Raw genomic sequence first — 21,292 nt, forward strand, 5'->3', positions numbered from 1 at the left:
GACAAAAGCGGCAGCGTATAGGATCTCTACAGTCCCGAACGCGGTGGTCGCGAGAAAGACAGCGATGGCAGCCGCCGTGGTGGAGGGGGATGGGTTTTTGTTTGGAAAAAAAAAAGAGAGTCCAGTATAAGGTGTTTTCAGCTAGAGAAAACTTTGCGTTTGGAAGCACTAATAGTAAGACTATCGTGATCACAATAATTTTCAAATTTCGTGGAATTTATCCTCCCTTTTAGCATCGGGAGAGAGTAGACCTTGTCTCCTTTTTTTATGCAACTTGCAGGGGAGTTTATGAAGGGAATATAGGTGTAGTTAACTACTAACTTACTAGGTTCGCAAAACAAACTACTAACTTACTAAGTGACTACTGTCCAATTGTCATATGCTTGCTTTCAAAAGTCCAAAAAAACTGCACCGATAATGAAGATACAGAATGGCGAGTGATGCGTTCAGTCAAACACATTCAGATCGCGGCAGAACTCTTGTTACCACATGCAGCTATAAACCAATTTTAATGTGCGTCCTTTTTAGCCCCTGCAGTTTTTATGGGTATCCTCGAAAAAAAGCAAAAGAAAAAATTAAGGCAATGATAGGGTAAACTTATTTTGCAACAGATTGTAATTCAGCATATTTATTGCTGGATGCTAAGTTGCTGACAAAAAAAGAGGAAAAGCGAAAAATTATCCTTTTCTTTGCAGAGCGAACGGAATCAATACCCTGATCCTGAAACCGGGGGACCAGATGGAACAGCCAACGCCCAACAGGAGATAGTTAATTCTATTTTCCAATTCTGTAACTTCAAGTAATATGTGCCTTAGTAGATCTGCTATAACACGTTTCCTTCTTTACCAACTATATTGATCCATTCAGCAGAAAATTTTAGCTACTTTTAAGTTGTTCTATATCTGTGCGAAATTGTGTGCTATTCTAGGGCTCTATTAAATATGAGCCCGTTCGGTAGAGATTGCTGCTGCAACGCCGCGACTGCAGCTGCAATAGCCAAGCAAGCATTCTGAGTCTGAATTGTGGACCTGCTGTCCCGTGCAGGCGTGCAGCTGCAGCTGCTTATGCAGCCAGCACAAACGAACAGCAGCTATAAAGCTATGTTAACCCATTTACCCCACAACTACTCCACACATCTGGGTAATGATTATGTCAGCTATTGGAATGAAAATGGAGCTTATCATATACACATAAAAGCAATCACCTACCTATCATTTCAATTTTTACACCTTTTTGGTTTTAAGCAATGATAGTTGTTTACTAAGTTTGATCAAGCTTATTGGCACTTTTCAGCTGAGTGTTTAAAAGTCAGACACCATACTGAGATTGAATAATACATAAATGCATGGAGGATTGCTCTTTAACAAAATGTAAGTTTGTTCTCTGCTGCGAAATGGTCTCTAGCTTAGTGGTTAGAATGCCTAAGTAGTACTAGTAAGCCTGGATTCAACTTCCCGTGGAAGCTAATTAAATGGATCTAGAATAAAAAAAATAGGAAGGAGTTTCCCCTTCTGACTACGAGGACATATGCGTTTTCCTTGAAAGACTCTTTATATGGTGTATTCCTAATCTTTAGATTGTGACTGTTTAATGGATGAGACCGACGCGTCTCTATGACATGATTGTTGTAACTATTGTAACATTTTAAGTTCTTTCATCTCATTTGTTGGGTACATACATGAATGATGAGTTTGTTTTTGGATGACGACTGTTGTGCTAATTAGATAAGCTAATTATACTTTTTTACATAAAAAAGCTACTGATTCTTGGCATCACAAGTTTGAAGTACCGTTTTCCTGCATCATCCGCTGCATTTAGAAAACCCCTTTTTTTAGAGGATCCCCTCAATATCTCCAGCGCACTGGATACAGGCGCGGCGAAGCGCGCTGATCATCCTAGTTATTAATAGTCCCCGTAACATTGCCCCCCGAGTTTGCGTGTCAGCATGTCACAATGTGCTACACTGCTAGCACTCTTGATTCTATCTTGTGCATATTCTTGTTGGATTCACAAGATCAGATGCACACAGATTAACCAACAAATCTTTTTTCTGTAAGATATCGAGACCACTGCCTGGTAATCACTGCAGAGGCCGGGGCAAATTTTATTAACCTGCCGGATTGCAAAACCACAAAACACGCAAATGCCCTAATTAATTCAAATCAACTATTAAAATAATGCGGTGCAAGTGAAAGTAAAACGGATAGAAGCTTAAGAAAAAAGTGACACGAAAAACAGAATGCAAACGAGAAGAAACAGAAGTTAGAAGATAACAGGATAATAATAATGCTACTATACCACCGACAACTAACGTACGCAGTTCGATAACCCTAGCACCACGCATGCAGATGCAGGCTAGGAAAAGTAGCACCCCACAAAATAAACAAAAAACTCAAGGTTCAGGAATAACCAGAATAACTAAGCTCTCGACTCGAGAAAACCACCAAGCAGCGCTTAGTCGACCTCCTCCATCTTGCTCTCACCGGCATCGTCCTCAAGAGGGGGCATGTCACTGTCAGCCTCCGGGGTTTCGTCCTCGTCGATGCTCAGGCCTAGCTTTAGCATTCGGTGGATGCGGCTGCCAAAGGTGTTGGGGTCATCGAGGCTGAAGCCAGAGGTGAGGAGCGCAGTATCAAACAGCAGCATGACAAGGTCCTTAACAGACTTGTCGTTCTTGTCAGCCTCAGCACGCTTGCGGAGCTCATCCATGATGGCGTTCTCAGGGTTGATCTCCATGGTCTTCTTGGAGGACATGTATCCGGACATGCTGGAGTCCTTCAGCGCCTGGGCCTTCATGATCCTCTCCATGTTGGCGGTCCAGCCATACTCACCAGTGACCAGGCAGCACGGGGAGTCCACCACACGGTCAGAGACCACCACCTTCTCAACCTTGTCACCCAGAACCTCCTTAATCACCTTGCAGAGGCCCTCAAACTTCTCCTTGAGCTCCTCCTGTCTCTTCTTCTCGTCCTCAGTCTCATCCAGCTTCAGGCCCTCCTTAGTGGCAGAGACGAGTTTCTTGCCCTCAAATTCCTTCAGCTGGCCAATGGCATACTCATCAATTGCATCAACCATGTACAGGACTTCATAGCCCTTCTTCTTCAGCTTCTCAAGGAAGGGGGAGTTCTCCACAGCCTTCTTGCTCTCACCAGTGATGTAGTAGATGTCGCTCTGGCCCTCCTTCATCCTTGTCACATAGTCCTTGAGGCTAGTCAGCTCATCACCGCTCTTGGTGGAGTGGTACCTCAGGAGCTCAGCGATCTTGGTCCTGTTCTGGGAGTCCTCGTGGATGCCAAGCTTGAGGTTCTTGCAGAAGGCCTCGTAGAACTTGTTGTAGTCCTCCTTGTTCTCGGCAATCTCGAAGAAGAGCTCAATGCACTTCTTCACCAGGTTCTTGCGGATGACCTTGAGGATCTTGTTCTGCTGGAGGGTCTCACGGGAGATGTTGAGGGGAAGGTCCTCAGAGTCAACGATGCCCTTGACAAAGCTCAGCCACTCTGGGATCAGCTCCTCACAGTTGTCCATGATGAAGACACGGCGCACATAGAGCTTGATGTTGTTCTGCTTCTTCCTGGTGTCGAAGAGGTCGAAGGGGGCCCTCTTGGGTACAAAGAGGACAGCCTTGAACTCAAGCTGACCCTCAACAGAGAAGTGCTTCACGGCAAGATGCTCCTCCCAGTCGTTGGTCAAGCTCTTGTAGAAAGCAGCGTACTCTTCCTTGGTGATCTCCTCAGGCTTCCTCATCCAGATAGGTTTCTGCTTGTTGACCAATTGCCACTCGTGAGAAACCTCCTTGATCTTCTTCTTTTTCTTCTCTTTCTCTTCCTTCTCCTCATCAACATCCTCAACCTTGCCCTCCTCATCCTTCTTATCTTCCTCATCCTCATCATCAGAAATCTCCTTCTCAGTGGTCTTCTCAGTCCAGAGAGAGATGGGGTAGCTGATGAACTCAGAGTGCTTCTTGATCAGATCCTTGAGGCGTCGCTCCTCAAGGTACTCCAACTGCAGAAAATAGAAGAAAATTATAAGAGAGTGTTCAAACTGATGGAATTACTCTCAGATATTCAAACGTCAAAAACTCAAATATTCAGTAGAACAGTAAATTTAAGACAGTTAATGATTATCACTGTACATCAACTTGTTGATATAATCCCAAAATAATGTCATAACTAGACACACATGCAAAACAAAATTTCAGTTTCTCTATAATTATAGTATCTGAAGAGCAAAGTTATTCCAAAAAAAGACTACGATTAGATAAATAGCATGCTACATTGTTCTTACCAATCAGGGAAATGCGTTATCTAACAGCAATATCCCAAATGATCCTCTAAGAGTGAATCTAATGTAATCCACATTTACAGTTAGTTATAACAAACCAAACATATTGGAGCTATATATGCTTTCAATTCAGCTTCCCAACAGATCAGCACCACAAACTAACATAGCATAATGGAACCGTGTGATTTCAACAAAGGTACGACCAAAAAGCATCAGCTGTATCTAAATAATCCTATAAAACAGTAAATAACTATGGCAGCATCACCAATAGTAATTAACACACCACAGGCACTAATCCGGGAAGTTTCTGCTATACCTGATCATCCTTGAGGTAGAGGATCATCTTGGTACCCCTGCCAAGGGTCTCCCCAGAGGTATCACGTGTGACGGTGAAGGATCCACCAGCCTGAGACTCCCACACGTACTGCTCATCGTCGTTGTGCTTGGTGGTCACAACAACTCTCTCAGCAACAAGGTAGGCAGAGTAGAAACCAACTCCAAACTGACCGATCATAGACACATCAGCACCAGCAGCCAGAGCCTCCATGAACTCCTTTGTTCCTGACCGTGCAATGGTACCAAGGTTGTTCACGAGATCTGACTTGGTCATACCAATACCACTGTCAATGATTGTCAGAGTGTTGGAGGCCTTGTCAGGAACAATGTGGATGAACAGCTCTGGCTGGGCATCGAGCTTGCTCTTGTCCGTCAAGCTCTCAAACCTGATCTTGTCCAAGGCCTGTCAAAGCCCACAAAAACATTCAGGGTTGGATTGATACATCATTCAGTGCTTACAAAGTAATTAAATGAAACGTGCACAGCTTTCACTATTATTATTTATCAGGAGGTTATTCTGTCAGAATAGGGTAACAAGGTATTTACTGCACTAAACACGAGTAACCACTACACACAATCAATTTAACCATGTAGTTGTTGAAGCACCAACTACAAAGCCTTCTACCTTCCCAGCATAATCCATTCTGACATAGGAAGACCAGATAAATTTATTTTGTCAAGACCAATCATGCTTGCATTTGTACATTCAAGATTAGCACTGCAATAAACACAATTAACTGCATCAACACGCAATCAACTTAACCATGTAGCTGTTGAAGCACGTACTACAATAAACCAGCCTAGCAAAGATTACATTTATCAAGATCAATCACGCTCTCACGGTTCTCGCTAGGGTTTCAGATCGTTCAGATTAGTCATAAACCTTGCAAGTACAGATGCCACAGACACAGCCGAGATCTGACAAAATTACTATTTACGACTTCAGAAGTACAGGTTGATATGTCGTGGATTTAAGCTGAATAGTCAACCACGAACTAGCACAAAACCCTATATAACCCCCTATCACCAGATCCGAAGTACGATGCGGAACCCACCGATCCATTGAACGACACGAGGGCTTAGCGCACAGATCTAGAGCCGCAAACAGAAGAGCACGAGCGGGTAGGGGGGAAACTTACATCGGAGGAGTTGGAGATGAGCTCCCGGAGGAAGATCTCCTTGTTGGAGTAGAAGGTGTTGATGATGAGGGAGAGCAGCTGGTTGATCTCCGCCTGGAAGGCGAACGTCTCCGTCTCCGAGGCCATGGCGAGACCTTGCTTCCGAACGCGAGGAGAGGGCGGCGGCGCTTGGGAGGAGGCGACGAGGGTTTGGGGGAAACCGAGGGAGCCTGAGATGAGATGGGGAGGCGGCCAGGCGGGTGCCCTGTGGGGTGATATATTGGGGGCGGGTTGACTGACTTCCCGTTGGGCCGAAGTCTTCTAGGCCCAGCCGTGCTGGGGCTGGAGGCCCCGTGGCCCACGAGTCAGTGGGCGTTGTGTCTTTCTTTTTTCAGACTTGGAAGGTTCTAGAGCGAGGTGGGTTTAGAGCATGATTTACCTTACGATTAACGGGCAGTTGGCAGGTCCATCTACGAGCTCGTGTATTGCTTGATTTACGAAAGGTTTTTTGTTTTGAAAAAAATAATGAAGAGTCCAGTATAAGATTTGCACGAACTTTTTCTCGTGTTTTGAGTTGCGTTTGGGAGCTTTGATAATACGTCTGTCGACTGTCGTGATCGCAATAATTTCCAAATTCTGTGAAATTTCTGCTCCGTTTAAGAACGGGAGATAGTAGACACTGTCTCTATTTAATGCAACTTGCAGGGAAGCTTCTGGAAGGAAATATAAGTGTACTTTACCAAAAGATTACCATCTAATTGTCTTTCCATTTTAGGAGTTCGTAACAACCACACTGATAATGAATATACAGAACGGCGAGTGATGTGTCAAACAAACACATTTCAGATTACGTGAACCCTCCTACACACCGCTATAAACCAATTTTGACGTGAATTCTTTTTAGCCCTATGCAGTTTGTATCCTCAGAAAAAAAAGCAAAAGAAAAAAAAATATAATCATATAGTAGACTTATTTTGCAATAGCTTATAATTCAATGTACTTATAGCTGAATGCTAAGTTGCAGACATAAAAGGAGAAAGCGAAAAAACAATCCTTTCCTTCGCAGCGCGAGCCTATTCCCTGAACCGGGGGACCAGGTGGAACAGCCAACGCCCAACATGAACGGAGCTGGGTACACGATCCCAGGCTTGATAGCTTTTATTAGTAATTTGAATTTGGGATGCAAATTTTGGTTCCATGCGCGCAATTGGTAAATGGTAACATCTGGACTTGTTGCGCGCACTCCATCTATCGTTTACATGTGGGTTTAATCAAATCTAGTGTGTAATGGAAAAAATAAGGTGCTCTAGCTTTAGTTTCCTCACTATTTTGCTAGCCGGTGTACTGGCGCGGCCTAAGGTAGTAAAATAGTATGAAACTGCTAATTATTTTCTTTGAACTAAAAATTCTAGCGGATTATACACGGTTCTCCAAATCTTACTCCCCAGGTACATGTGGTGCTGCATCTGCTTTAGATTTGGAGGTGCAGGCCCGCAGTCCATCACTGAAGTAATGAAGCTACCAATAAATTGTGGATGTATTTTGATAGGCAAAAAGTCTTCCGAAGTATATATTGGCTCCTAGTTTCTCTTGCAACATTTTGGCAATCGCTACTAAGTAGTTAATCTCATCATCAAGACAATCTATTGATGTTACTTTATTACTGCACTAAACGTGATTTGACTGAGGTTAGTAACTTTTCATGGATTAAAATATGCCTTGCATTCATAAATAGAGGGAGTATCATCTGAACCACAACTCCTATTGTCTCCAGTTTGTTGGCCATCACATTCGAGTAATAAAACTATGTGTGTTATTAGAAAATAGTTCTGGTAACACTGATGAAAATTGCTGCATCCTTGCATATTACTTTGAAAATGCTAGTCATACATTGTAGAACCCATAATTCATCTATAAAGTAAATGTTACGTCAGATATTATACTCTATCCAGCCCAAATTAGTATTAGCTGTTTTGATTTTTCTAAATTTATAAATTTTATTATGCACAACCGAAATGATTAATAATTTAGGATAGAGGAGCCCTATGTTCATATATAAAGTACTTCATTAAAATGGCTAAGTTTATTGCATCATGGTGCTACCACACTCTAATTTTATATGTTAAGTACTACTACCCACTTTTTTAATGGTTTGTATTACCTTTTTTATATGAAATACTCCCCATTAACATGGCTAATGCACATCATTGCTGGATTTACACGATCATATGCACACTGATCAGCCACCAAATCTTTTTTTGGTGTAACATATCCACATACAATCACAAGTGCAGACCACTGCCTAGTGGTAATCAACGCAGAGGCTGGGGCCAAATTTTATTAACCTCTCGGCTTGAAAAGCCACAGCTGAATCCGCAAAACTCGCAAATGCCCAGTTAATTCGGATCAACTACTAAAAAAATGCACTGCAAGTGAAAGTAAAGTGGATAAATTGAGCTTAAGAAAAGAAAGTGATACAAAAATAGGGATGAAATTTGCAACAGAAAATCTCTAACTCATTTACCACCTACCAGAGCACGTTTGAAATTGTTTTCATATAAATAATATCATCTCCAATAACCATATTAAATGAGTTTTTCAATTTCTTATTAGTTGCCACTGATTAGTTTAATACTAGTGAAACCGGCAAAATTTCGGTTAATCCTTTATGTATATTATCGTTACCGACCGTTTCCTAAAAGAACAGATTGCAAAGCGAGAAAAAACAGTAATTCGAAGACAGCAGGTTAATAATAACACTATTATACCACCGATACTTAACCTACGCAGTTCGATAATCCACGGCACCATAGCATCTAGCCCCACGCATTGCAGGCTAGGAAAAGTACCACACAAAACACACCGACAACTCAACTTTCAGGGATAACCAGAACAGCTAAGCTAACTCAGACTCAAAAGTTGCACCCGGGCGCGCTTAGTCGACCTCCTCCATCTTGCTCTCACCAGCGTCGTCCTCCAGAGGGGGCATGTCGGTGTCAGCCTCCGGGGTCTCGTCCTCGTCGATGCTCAGGCCCAGCTTGAGCATGCGGTGAATGCGGCTGCCGAAGGTGTTGGGGTCGTCAAGGCTGAAGCCAGAGGTGAGGAGCGCAGTCTCGAACAGCAGCATGACAAGGTCCTTCACAGACTTGTCGTTCTTGTCAGCCTCAGCACGCTTGCGGAGCTCCTCCATGATGGCATTCTCAGGGTTGATCTCCATGGTCTTCTTGGAGGACATGTATCCGGACATGCTGGAGTCCCTCAGGGCCTGGGCCTTCATGATCCTCTCCATGTTGGCAGTCCAGCCATATTCACCAGTGACCAGGCAGCAGGGGGAGTCCACCACACGGTCAGAGACCACCACCTTCTCAACCTTGTCACCCAGCACCTCCTTAATCACCTTGCAGAGGCCCTCAAACTTCTCCTTGAGCTCCTCCTGCCTCTTCTTCTCGTCCTCAGTCTCATCAAGCTTCAGGCCCTCCTTAGTGGCAGAGACGAGTTTCTTGCCCTCAAATTCCTTCAGCTGGCCAATGGCATACTCATCAATTGCATCCACCATGTACAGGACTTCATAGCCCTTCTTCTTCAGCTTCTCAAGGAAGGGGGAGTTCTCCACAGCCTTCTTGCTCTCACCAGTGATGTAGTAGATGTCGCTCTGGCCCTCCTTCATCCTCGTCACATAGTCCTTGAGGCTAGTCAGCTCATCACCGCTCTTGGTGGAGTGGTACCTCAGGAGCTCAGCGATCTTGGTCCTGTTCTGGGAGTCCTCGTGGATGCCAAGCTTGAGGTTCTTGCAGAAGGCCTCATAGAACTTGTTGTAGTCCTCCTTGTTCTCAGCAATCTCGAAGAAGAGCTCAATGCACTTCTTCACCAGGTTCTTGCGGATAACCTTGAGGATCTTGTTCTGCTGGAGGGTCTCACGGGAGATGTTGAGGGGAAGGTCCTCAGAGTCAACGATGCCCTTGACAAAGCTCAGCCACTCTGGGATCAGCTCCTCACAGTTGTCCATGATGAAGACACGGCGCACATAGAGCTTGATGTTGTTCTGCTTCTTCCTGGTGTCGAAGAGGTCGAAGGGGGCCCTCTTGGGTACAAAGAGGACAGCCTTGAACTCAAGCTGACCCTCAACAGAGAAGTGCTTCACGGCAAGATGCTCCTCCCAGTCGTTGGTCAAGCTCTTGTAGAAAGCAGCGTACTCTTCCTTGGTGATCTCCTCAGGCTTCCTCATCCAGATAGGCTTCTGCTTGTTGACCAATTGCCACTCGTGAGAAACCTCCTTGATCTTCTTCTTTTTCTTCTCTTTCTCTTCCTTCTCCTCATCAACATCCTCAACCTTGCCCTCCTCATCCTTCTTTTCTTCCTCATCCTCATCATCAGAAATTTCCTTCTCAGTGGTCTTCTCAGTCCAGAGAGAGATGGGGTAGCTGATGAACTCAGAGTGCTTCTTGATCAGATCCTTGAGGCGTCGCTCCTCAAGGTACTCCAACTGCAGAAAATAGAAAAAAATTATAAGAGAGTACAAAATGACAGAATTACTTTCAGATACTTAAATCTTCAGAAAATCCTAAAGGTTCAGTACAACAGCAAACTTAATACAGTTATTATCAGTACATCAACGTCTTGACATAATCCCAAAATAATGGTCAGAATTTCAGTTACACTATACTTAAAAATAGCATTCCAGAAGAACACATGTTTATCGCGCAGTCATTCCAGAAAAAGAAACAGACTATGATTAAAAACTAGCATGCTACATTGTTCCTACCAATCTGGGAAACACATTATCTAACAGCAATATCTCAAATGATCCTACAAGATTGAACCAACTTCTAACCTCATCCACATTTACAGTCAGTTAACAAACCAAACATATCATAGTTATATATGGTTTCAAGTCAGCTCACCGTATCATCAGCACAAACTAATATTGCATAATTGAACCATGGCCAAAAAGCAGCAGCACTATACAAATAATCTTATAAAACAGTAAACAACTGGCTATGGCAGCATCACCAATACTATTAACACACAGCAAGCACTAATCCGGGAAGTTTCTGCTATACCTGATCATCCTTGAGGTAGAGGGTCATCTTGGTACCCCTGCCAAGGGGCTCCCCAGAGGTATCACGTGTGACGGTGAAGGATCCACCAGCCTGAGACTCCCACACGTACTGCTCATCATCGTTGTGCTTGGTGGTCACAACAACTCTCTCAGCAACAAGGTAGGCAGAGTAGAAACCAACTCCAAACTGACCGATCATAGACACATCAGCACCAGCAGCCAGAGCCTCCATGAACTCCTTTGTGCCTGACCGTGCAATGGTACCAAGGTTGTTCACCAGATCTGACTTGGTCATACCAATACCACTGTCAATGATTGTCAGAGTGTTGGAGGCCTTGTCAGGAACAATGTGGATGAACAGCTCTGGCTGGGCATCGAGCTTGCTCTTGTCCGTCAAGCTCTCAAACCTGATCTTGTCCAAGGCCTGTAAAAGCCCACAAAAATACAAGTTCAGGGTTGGATTCGTACATCATTCAGTATATAGAATATAATAAAGTGCTTAGAAAGTATTAAATGAAACTTGCACAGCTTTAACTAATATCTGGAGGTTGCTCTGCCAGAATAGGGTGACCAGCTATTTATATAAGCACTGCACTATATAAACATGATTAACCGCTACACAATCAATTTAACCATGTAGTTGTTGAAGCACCCACTACAAAGCCTTCTACCTTCCCAGCATAAACCAACACTCTTAATCTAGCGAGACTAGATAAAGTTTATCAAGACCAATCATGCTTTCATTTGTACATTCTAGATTAGCACTGGAATAAGCACGATTAACTGCATCAGCACACAATCAACTTAACCATGTAGCTGTTGAAGCACGTACTAAACAAAACCAGCATAACAAAGACTACATTTATCAAAATCAACCACGCTTTCACAGTTCCCACTAGGGTATCAGATCGTTCAGATTAGTCATAAACCCTGCAAGTACAGATGCCACAGACACAACCGAGATCCGACAAAACTATGATCTATATTTTTACTACTTAAGAAGTGATATGCCGCGGATTTAAGCTGAATAGTCAACGACGAACTAGTACAAAACCCTACATAACCCCCCATCACCAGATCCGGAGCACGATGCGGAACCCACAATCTATTGAACGACGCTAGGGTCTAGCGCACAGATCTAGAACCGCAAACAGAAGAGCACGGTCGGGGTCAGGGGAAACTTACATCGGAGGAGTTGGAGATGAGCTCCCGGAGGAAGATCTCCTTGTTGGAGTAGAAGGTGTTGATTATGAGGGAGAGCAACTGGTTGATCTCCGCCTGGAAGGCGAAGGTCTCTGTCTCGGAGGCCATGGCGAGACGTTACTTCCGAACGCGAGGAGAGGGCAGCGGTGCTTGGGAGGAGGCGACGAGGGTTTGAGGGGAACCGCGGAAGCGTGGGATGGGACGAGATGCGGAGGCCTGTGGGGGTGGGGGATTTATCGGGGAGGGGAGAGGAGGGGTTCTGGAATGTTCTACCAGAGACGGGAAGGCGTGCTGGCCGCGGGGGGTGGGTTGACTGACTTGCCGTTGGGCCCGCAAGGCGTACGGGAGGCGTCCTGGCCCACGAGTCAGTGGGCGTTGTGTCTTTGTTTTTTCAGACTTGGAAGGTTCTAGAGCGAGGTGGGTTTGGAGCATGATTGCCTTACGATTAACGGGCAGTTGCGAGCTCGTGTATTGCTTGCTGACTATCCTACGCACGAAAGGTTTTTGGTCCAAGGTTTGCACGATGCACCGTTTTTCTACAAATCCCTTTTCGAAATCGGCATGTTATTGGTAAAAAAAAAAAAGAAATCGGCATGTTTTCAGCCAACGAAAACTGTCGTGATCGCAATAATTTCCCAATTCCGTGGGATTCCTCCCTTTTCGCGGCGGTAGAGAGTAGTAGACCCTGTCACCGCGCTATGCAACTTGCAGGAAGCTTCTAGAAGAAAGCGCGTCGGTGTAGTTTACCAAGCAACTACCGGCCAATTGCCCTGTGTTGTCTTTCAGGCGTCCGCAAACGTCCGCAGTGAAGATAGGGTGCGTTTGGTTGGGAGACAATGTAGAACGGGACGGTCCCGTTCCAGTTTTTCGGGATGGGATGATCCCATTTCTTGTTTGGTTGAATGGGATGGGTCCGTTCTAATTTTTTGTTTGGTTGGAGAAATCGCTATAGACGGGACGAGCACCGTTTTCTTCTTCTGTTAACACCGTTCGTGGGGCCCACCTGTCATACTAACAGATATCTTCTTCCTCCACCGGCCGGCCGCGGTGGAGCTCGCGCCCGCCGGCCCCGCTCGCGTCCGCCGGCCGCGGTGGAGCTCCCGCCCGTCGGCCGCGGCGGAGCTCGCCCGCACCGGCCCCTCCGCCGGCGGCTCCCCCCGCCCAAACTCGCCCCCTCCACCAGTGCGGGCGGACGGCGCGTGACGGGGGTGAAGTGGGATGCCCCCGTCCGCTCGTTTTGGTGGGATGGGGACATCCCGCATCTGGAGGGTATATTCCCTCGTAGGGATGTCCCCGTCCCACCTGTCCTCCAACCAAACGCGGGACGAAGTGGGATCGTCCCATCCCGTCCCACTTCGTTCTCGCAACCAAACGCACCCATACAGAACGGCCAGCGATGTGTTCTTCTTTTTTTTTTTGAAACTTCCAGCGATGTGTTCAGACAACACATTTCAGATTACCGCAGAGAGAGTTACGGACGCGACTCTTTAAACAGTTTTGGCATGCATCCTTTTTATTCATCAGCCGTTTTTCAGCAAAAAAGAAGAAAAAGAAGAAGATACAGACTGGGTAAACTCATTCCGCGACAAATTTATAATCCAGCGTGTTTAGCTCGATGCTGACAGAAAAAAAGGGAAAGCGAAAGAATGATGCTTTGCTTCGCAACGCAAACGGAATCAGTACCCTGGTCCCTGAACCTGGGGCACCAAGTGGAACAGCCAACGCCCAACGGGAACTGAGTTGGGTATACGATCCCACAGGCTTGATTCTATTCGTAGCATGATGCTGGAATGCAAATTTTGATTGTATGTGTTCCTGAAAACAACTGCAATTGGTAAAAACGGTAGCATGTTGACTTGTCACGTGCACTCCGCCTATTGTTTACATGCGGATCTAATATAATCTAATCTAATGGAAAAACAAAGTGCTTAGTTTCCTCACTGCTTTGCTAGCTGGTGTACTGGTGCAGTCTAAGGTCCAAAGAGTGAAACTGCTATGCATCTCCTTTGAACTGGAAAATATCACTTCATCCGTCCAGCCGATTATACACGGTTCTCCAAGTCTTGCAACTTCCCAGGTACCCGTGGTGCTTCATGCCTTCATCTGCTTCGGATTTGGAGGCGCACAATTCTCCAAGTCTTCTATCAAGAAACATACTATGATCCTAATCCTCGTCATCGCTATCGCCATTCTGTGAATTACAAAACGGAGTAAGGTAGTTTCTGTCGTGCAGTGAAGGAAGGTGTGCTGCAAGGACATAAGAGGGGAAGAAAAAAGAGGTCGTAACGATGAACTAGCAGAGTGTGTATCAGCAACTTTGGAAATCTTGCTCCCGGGAACAAAAGTGATTCTATTCTGATGACAAATCCAACTTTACCATCTTTGGGTCTCTCTGAGTTTCAGCTTAAACCTGCTTGCAGTGGTACTGCCAACCTCGCCATGTAGTTCAATATTGCCAACATTCTTGCCGTTAGAACTGTCCTGCTCCTGCAGTCAACAACTCAGAGATCATTACCAGTCATATTTATGAGCTAAACTATGTGCCTCAAACATAGTGCAAATAACGCAGCCCAAAATGTTGAGGACCACCTCATCTCATCAGTTATATAAATTTTAACAGCAAAAAAATAAGTCAAAAAAATTGAAGTGCATTGTACTGTCCCAAACCAACAACAATTTAATCATGACATTTATGGAAGATTGAAGAGAAACTTAATTACGCCAGCAATCATCATAGTATAGATATTATTGAAGCAAATGTGGTGTTGGTAAAAGCTATATTATTACTCCTGTCGTTTTTAAATATGTGATGTTTAGGACAAGCTAATTAGTTCATTCCACTCTGATAGGCAGAGTTACAGTACCATATATCCTGCTTGTTATAAAGAAAATACCTCAAATGGTGGATGATGATCATTAGTACTATTCCCCATCACATGTAGAGCTTCAAGCATTGTGCTTGTTGAGCCTCCAATCGTAAGTACCCTGGATTGGAAGGTTTTACAGTAGCAGCACCGTCAGTAGAGCCAACATAATTTCCTAGTTCCTGCACTGATTTTTTCAATAGTCGGTAAACCTCAAAAGTCCTTCTACTATATATCTTCTAGTGCAGTTTGATATCTTACTGATAGAACAACTATAGATATGGTAACAGTCAGAATTGTCTGGCCATGGCCCTCAGGAAGATCATGAACTGACTGAAGAGCAAGTGTAAAAGCCATTGCCCCTCTAAGCCCTGGTCATGCAAAAAGCGACCAACACTTAACATAACGACAGAAATATTATACTTATTAGTGAGCATTCTTGTCAGCCTGCTTACCACTGTACCAAAGTGCTAGTTGGTGTTGCTTGGATATTTTCCAATGGGGTGGCCGTACCATATTTAGCAAGTAGGCACACGAGAAAATATTTGCAGCCCTTCAAAATAAATGAACATGAGAAAAGTTGCAGAGTAACTTGAGTAAACAATACAAATGTATCTCCTTATAGAGCCTACCTAGAAGCACTAAGCTCGTAAAGCTATCTTATTCTAAGTTCTACAGACCATGCTGATTTTATTGCAAAGTCCACCGGGTGCTGTTCAGCTGTTGGATCTTTTATTTTCTTTTGTTTTTTTATGACAGTGGTGCTGTCAGAGGGATGTATTGGATATCTTAGGCTGTTTGAATTGTTAGGTTACTTTTCGTGTTCTAGCTTATGAGATTTTTTTTAATAAACTAAAACCCCTCAAGGGTCTCAATCAATAGGAACTGATCAAGGCTCATTGAAAAAATACCTCACAACTAATATGAAGATCTTCATCAGTCAACCACAACAAATGCTAAGGAAAAAGCAATACCATATCACATAGGAAGGATTTATATGTACATTATAAGGTATCTTTGTTTTGAAACATGATGCGCAGTGCAAAACAGCATCAGAAAAAAAAGGTGAAGGATACAATTGAGAAAAATATGAACCCAATGTGGGACCAGCTTTGACGCTCCATAGTAATATCAAATACCAAATAAATGAACCTATGTAGTGCTTAGACGTTAATTTAAATGCTTATCAAAAGTTCAAAACAAAAACACATTCTCTCTAATACGCAGGAGAGATGCATATAGTTTCTTAAAAAAAGAAAGATAAAAAACAAAAATACATCCAAGTGTTAACTTACACAAAAGTTTCTGCCAATGATGAAAGCAGATGGAAAAAGGCAGCAGTGAATCGCTGGGAATCTTGTGACAAGTTTGAAAATGTTCATCTCTTCATCACCTGAAATGAAAGTTCCATCATCTTGCAAGCAACTTCAGATAAAATGTTGAAAAATAAATCCATGAGACCATGAATGCCTCAATTAAGTTGCACCCACAATTCCAGTAAAAAGTATTGAGACTATGCCAGATAGACCAAAGCCTTAAGCTAGCATGTACCTGAAAACAAATAGTCAATTAATCCTACATTCCTCAAAGGCAAACAGACAATGATTCAAGTAAGATGCACTTACGAGAAGTATGGGAATAGTACAAACAAGCAGCTTTCCAGATTATGTAGGCTGAAAAATATAAAATCAGATGAGGAGGGAGGCGCTGGCCTCGTGGATGTAGTAGAGCCTGCGGCGGCGGAGATGGCCAAGCACGAACGCCAGCACCAGCATCGATATTTGCAGCAGGATCCCCACCCCTGCCGCCTGCTCCTCCGTCGCGGTGCCGCCGCCGCCGCCGCCATACCCCCTCGTCGGTCGCCGCACCGCACAAACTGCATAAGTTCCCTCCACGTGTCCCAACACTTTGGTGCCTCATTTGATTCGTTCGTAGCTCTGCACTCTACTATTCTTTCTACTACTAGGATCGTGCCCGGCGTTGCTATAGGCTTACAACATAATTAAATAAAACAAACCACCTTAACAAGAAAGAACTATAAGATGGACCTACAAGAAGCAAAATAATTAGCATAACAATTTAGATGCACTAAGCTTTTTGCTCACTAAGATTCATCAACAAAACAATTTTTCTACTTTGCAAATGACACATCCTTGTCCATATGCCCAAATATATTACAACTTTGGTTTTTCATCTTGACAGAAGAAATAATCCTAAGTCCAATTAATCCTTCCTCTTTGTACTTCCAAATCAGCAAGCACATGCCTTGCAAGTGGGTGTTCATCTCTCATGCAAGGCGGGGTGTGCATCTAAGTAGTGTGGTTCCCAGATTTTGCATCCCTCCAGAGCTCATCTACATGTCTGCTGAATGGGACATGATTTAGATTTGAAGCTAAAATCAAATTAATCAAGCTTCACTTATGGAAAAGGGCTTATCATTTAAGAATCTAATAAATCACACTGATGATTATAGCTTCCAAACATAACTGTTTGCTAGACAAATTAGTAGCACGAAAGATCGCAAACAGATTTAGAGTTTGGAGCACGATCAGTAGACTGCTGAAGAAACATAGATACAAGCAGGATTTTGCAGTTGGAAAAAAAGAATAATGATTCAAAACAATGTACTTTATGGTCATTTATCCTTAAAAAACAACCAGAAACTTCATATATATTGTCAGGGTTAAAAAACCATTCTGGTATATAAGCCACTTTAACAACGTAAGTCCCCTGGAACAAGCATTGATAAGCATGTACCTTATCAATCTTTGATTATTCTTTGTGCTTTCACAGAAAAATAGGTACTCGATACAAATTTCAACATTTAACAAGTAACATCTTATCTCCTAGCCCCGGTAGGTGCTCCCAAATACAATTTTGACTTTAACAAGTAACATCATATCTCCTACCAATTAATGCAAGGATGGACATATACTATTAATACCAATATTCACCTAATTGTTAAGAGATTAAATGGTATGGGAAATTCAGCAACTGATCATGGCAACATTGTTTATTTACCAAAGTATTAGAATCCTGGATTCATAACTCTCCCATGTAGTCATTTGTAAAATTAGTATTTGTTACCAGACAGCCAGGCATTCTCTAGTATATTTATCCATCAACATATAGCCTATAGGCCATTGTTCCTTATAAACACAACAAAGCAAATGAGCACAGCTCAGGCCTCAAGAGCAACTAATCAAGTTCCAACATCACTGCAATATCATACTGAGACATCTTTGGTCTAAGAAAGAACTCATGTACATATCACAAAATAGCAAAAGTTCAATTACCGAGAGCCCTTAGCAATTATGTTGCCTGTTAGATGGGAAAAACAAATATGATCAATAATTACTGAGTTTAGCATAGTAAATAAAAAAAGAATTTCTCAAACCATTTATAACACTTTGAACTTACATGTTTACCTTTACCTTCACATGAGCATAAAAAAATTAGAAAAATCAAAATACGTCTCAGGTGTTGAGCATTCTATAATACAGAACAATATCAGGAATCACGCAAGGTATCTCATCTCCAAGAAACAAGAATAGTGCAATTTCTATTCAATATTATAGATATGGCTATGCTACTTTAAAAACAAGAATAGTGCAATTTTCTATTCAATATTATAGATATGGCTATGCTGCTTTAAAATAGTAACATGTGCAAACAACATTATAGCAAGTTACCCTGTCGTTCACTCACAGTATTTAAGGCACATCATGGCATTAGGCCATGATTTCGTTAGCACTTGTAAAAACACTACTACTGGCATGAGAACTGGGAAATCAAAGGTTCTATATGAAATCTTGCCCACGGCTGAGTTTATAGATACATCTAATAAGCTATGAGTTAGAACATTCAGTAAGAACATCCATTCAGTAAGTACACACTATGTTGTAACTGACAGAATGAGGATGGCAGCTTATATTAGTGACATTTAAATTTTTGGAAAGATGCCATGATAGTGTAGCAGCTGCATTTTCAGAACAATTTCAGGACTATCCATAGCAGCTGCATTTTCAGAATATTTGGTTTCTAAACTATATCTACACACATCAACAGTGGCAATTGTTTTACATGCTAAGCACTAAGCAGGCAATACAAAATTGATTGTCAGACAAAGACATGTGGGATCAATCAAAGAGCAGTGCTGACAGTGAAAGGATATTCAGTCTTGTAAGGTCCGGCTACTCATTTATGTAAAGCAAGAATCAAACTTCTTACATGAGCTGACCAAGAACAGGCTGAGTTTCCCCTCATGCTCCTAGCTTGTTCAAAAAATTCAGTTGCTCCTCTGAAGCCTGCACATGACAAATTAGTACCTATGAAAGGATAATAAAACCATCAATTTATATCAGTTGCTCCTCCGAAAGTAGCAAAAAAAAATGCACCTGCAAATTAAGAACTTCTAAAGCCCTTCTCCTCCACCTTCTCCCATCACTTCCAGGCACATGAAACAAAATGACATCAGGATTATAGAAAAGAAAGTGCAGCAGGACAGACTACTTGGGAGGGTTTTAATCACTTTTCTATTTTTGTAGTATGAAACCAGAATATTAATAACTGGACATATCATTTAATTTTTGGGTTGCAGTTCTAACTCAAATGATCATGAAGCCTTTTCTTGTTTGTTGTTGTAATATCCCCTTATCCTTCCACACTTCTACAATAATTTCCAATCAGGCAGTTATTCCTTGTAGGAATTCTTATGAAATTACTCCTGACAGGAAGGCAAGGCAAAATCAAAATTATTAGCACACAATTATTGATTAAAATCGAAAAAACTCTTGTGTGAGCACCTTGTTTGCAAGAATCTAATGCAGCGTGTGCTTAGGGCTGATGAATGAGTCCCCTAAAAAAATTATATACACGTGCTTAAAATTTTCTAAAGAAAGAAGAACAACCAGCTACTGTATTGATATTAGTGAAGTTAAACTACAGAATGATATGATCAAATGAGACATTCTCCAAGTGAGAAAAGGAATTGCTCATACCCAAACTGGTGCCCAAAAGATCTGCTAACCGGAATCATCAAGCGGCTCTCATCTAATATCTGTGTACAACCTCTGCATTTGAACAGAAGGCAAATGAATTCACATGTTCTGGATGGAAGAGGAGAATGGCCTACAGGATTTACCAGGACGTGAGACGTGCGGGCAGCGACTGGGAGCTGTGCAGCGTATTGGGGGCGCCGGCCGCCGTGCGAAGGACCAGGACGGGCGGCGGTGTCGCCGGAGGGCGCGAGCGAGCGGGCAGGCGAGCTTTTTTTTATCGGGAGGTTGAGGTTGACGGGAGGAGGTTATGTGTTTGGTTCGGAAGGCGGGATATACCGTTTCCCGTCTGTTTGGTGGGGGTGGGATGAGATGATCGTATTTCGTCCGAGAGATTGGGATGAGATGATTGTGTTTTTGTTAAAGAGATTGGGATGAGTGATATGGATGATATTTTTGACATTGTTAGAGCAACTCTAAGAGCTCCCTTAAATTACCCCTAAGGAAAAATAGGAAAAAAAAGTTGCTCCAACAGATCCCCTAAATCTCTCGCAAATTTACGTGCACCCGCATCTGAAGCTATTTTTCTGCAAATATGTGCGGCGCTCCTCCTCCCCTAATCCGCCCGCGCGCCCGCGATTGCCACTAGCGCCTCTTTTTCTATGCGCGCATCATTTTCCCGTGTGGCGGCGGCGGCGGCAGCCCCAGGCCTTCCCCGAGTAGCGGTGGCGACGCAGGCCTTCCTCGAGCGGTGGGGACGGGGGCGGCAGCCTTCCCCGAGCGGAGGCAGAGACTGGGGGGAGGACGCGGCAGGCTCAGGCGACGAGTAGACGCAGGCGAAGGTCCCCTTAGAGTCGGTGCCCATGAGATGACGTGAAACGGCCCGTCATCCGAGTTGTCGTTGTAAAGCAGCGCGGCGTTCCAACTGCGCGGCAGCCGGCAGGTCCAGGTGGCGGCTGTCGCCGGCGGCGAGAGGGTCCCAAACGGCAAGGCAGATCGCCTGCGCCGCGGCGGCCCGGTGGAGGAGGACGCGGCTGGCGTGGGCATCGAGCACATGCCAGCCGCGGTGGGACGCGAGTGGCGAGCACAAAGCCGCGGTGCGGACGAAGCGGGCGGAGCAAGCCTCATCGCCGCTGGCGTGGGAGACATCGTTGCAGAGGAAGCCCAACATCAGGGTCGGGTGGCGGTGGAGGCCGCAGAAGCGGAGGCGGAAGGGGTGGGCCAAGACAAGGCGGCACCAGTGCTTGCAGACGAGCGCGGCGCATACAAGGCGCGCGGGTCGTCTGGCGGGAAGCGGTGGAGGATCTCAGCTCGTCTGGCGAGCGCATATCAGCGGCGGCTCCATAGTTGGATTCGGTTTTAGCTTGCTTTGTTCTACTGGGTCAGTCAGAGTTAGAAGCCAAGTGCAGCAGTGACACTGCACCGAGCTAGCTG

At 44.0% G+C, this 21,292-nt stretch overlaps 2 protein-coding genes and 1 pseudogene across 2 annotated transcripts; all 3 read right to left on the minus strand.

The window, feature by feature from the left end:
• Positions 1 to 2,262: 2,262 nt before the first annotated feature.
• On the minus strand, positions 2,263 to 5,998 carry LOC140223046 (heat shock protein 81-1-like). The gene is made up of 3 exons (XM_072294382.1): positions 5,757 to 5,998; positions 4,598 to 5,020; positions 2,263 to 4,002 (listed from the first exon to the last, which is right to left on the minus strand). Exons 1-3 carry the CDS (start codon positions 5,880 to 5,882, stop codon positions 2,455 to 2,457), a joined length of 2,097 nt encoding a protein of 698 aa, XP_072150483.1. The 5' UTR covers positions 5,883 to 5,998; the 3' UTR covers positions 2,263 to 2,454.
• A 2,484-nt stretch (positions 5,999 to 8,482) lies between these two features.
• On the minus strand, positions 8,483 to 12,229 carry LOC117861006 (heat shock protein 81-1). The gene is made up of 3 exons (XM_034744458.2): positions 11,980 to 12,229; positions 10,796 to 11,218; positions 8,483 to 10,218 (listed from the first exon to the last, which is right to left on the minus strand). The coding sequence occupies exons 1-3, from the start codon at positions 12,103 to 12,105 to the stop codon at positions 8,671 to 8,673; spliced, it is 2,097 nt and encodes a 698-aa protein (XP_034600349.2). The 5' UTR covers positions 12,106 to 12,229; the 3' UTR covers positions 8,483 to 8,670.
• Positions 12,230 to 14,161: 1,932 nt separating this feature from the next.
• Positions 14,162 to 16,707, minus strand: LOC117861924 (sodium/hydrogen exchanger 6-like; annotated as a pseudogene).
• Positions 16,708 to 21,292: the final 4,585 nt, after the last annotated feature.

The sequence above is a fragment of the Setaria viridis genome, chromosome 6, assembly GCF_005286985.2.
Source record: "Setaria viridis chromosome 6, Setaria_viridis_v4.0, whole genome shotgun sequence".
In the NCBI taxonomy this organism is placed as follows: Eukaryota; Viridiplantae; Streptophyta; class Magnoliopsida; order Poales; family Poaceae; genus Setaria; species Setaria viridis.

Bases quoted from the DNA above. Each gene is read 5' to 3' on its own strand.
- LOC140223046 (XM_072294382.1), bottom strand. From the start codon at position 5,882: ATGGCCTCGGAGACGGAGACGTTCGCCTTCCAGGCGGAGATCAACCAG. The intron at 5,021-5,756 runs GTAAGTTTCCCC...GGGCTTTGACAG, and splicing joins TCATCTCCAACTCCTCCGAT to GCCTTGGACAAGATCAGGTT. The intron at 4,003-4,597 runs GTATAGCAGAAA...TATTTTCTGCAG, and splicing joins TCTACCTCAAGGATGATCAG to TTGGAGTACCTTGAGGAGCG.
- LOC117861006 (XM_034744458.2), bottom strand. From the start codon at position 12,105: ATGGCCTCCGAGACAGAGACCTTCGCCTTCCAGGCGGAGATCAACCAG. The intron at 11,219-11,979 runs GTAAGTTTCCCC...GGGCTTTTACAG, and splicing joins TCATCTCCAACTCCTCCGAT to GCCTTGGACAAGATCAGGTT. The intron at 10,219-10,795 runs GTATAGCAGAAA...TATTTTCTGCAG, and splicing joins TCTACCTCAAGGATGATCAG to TTGGAGTACCTTGAGGAGCG.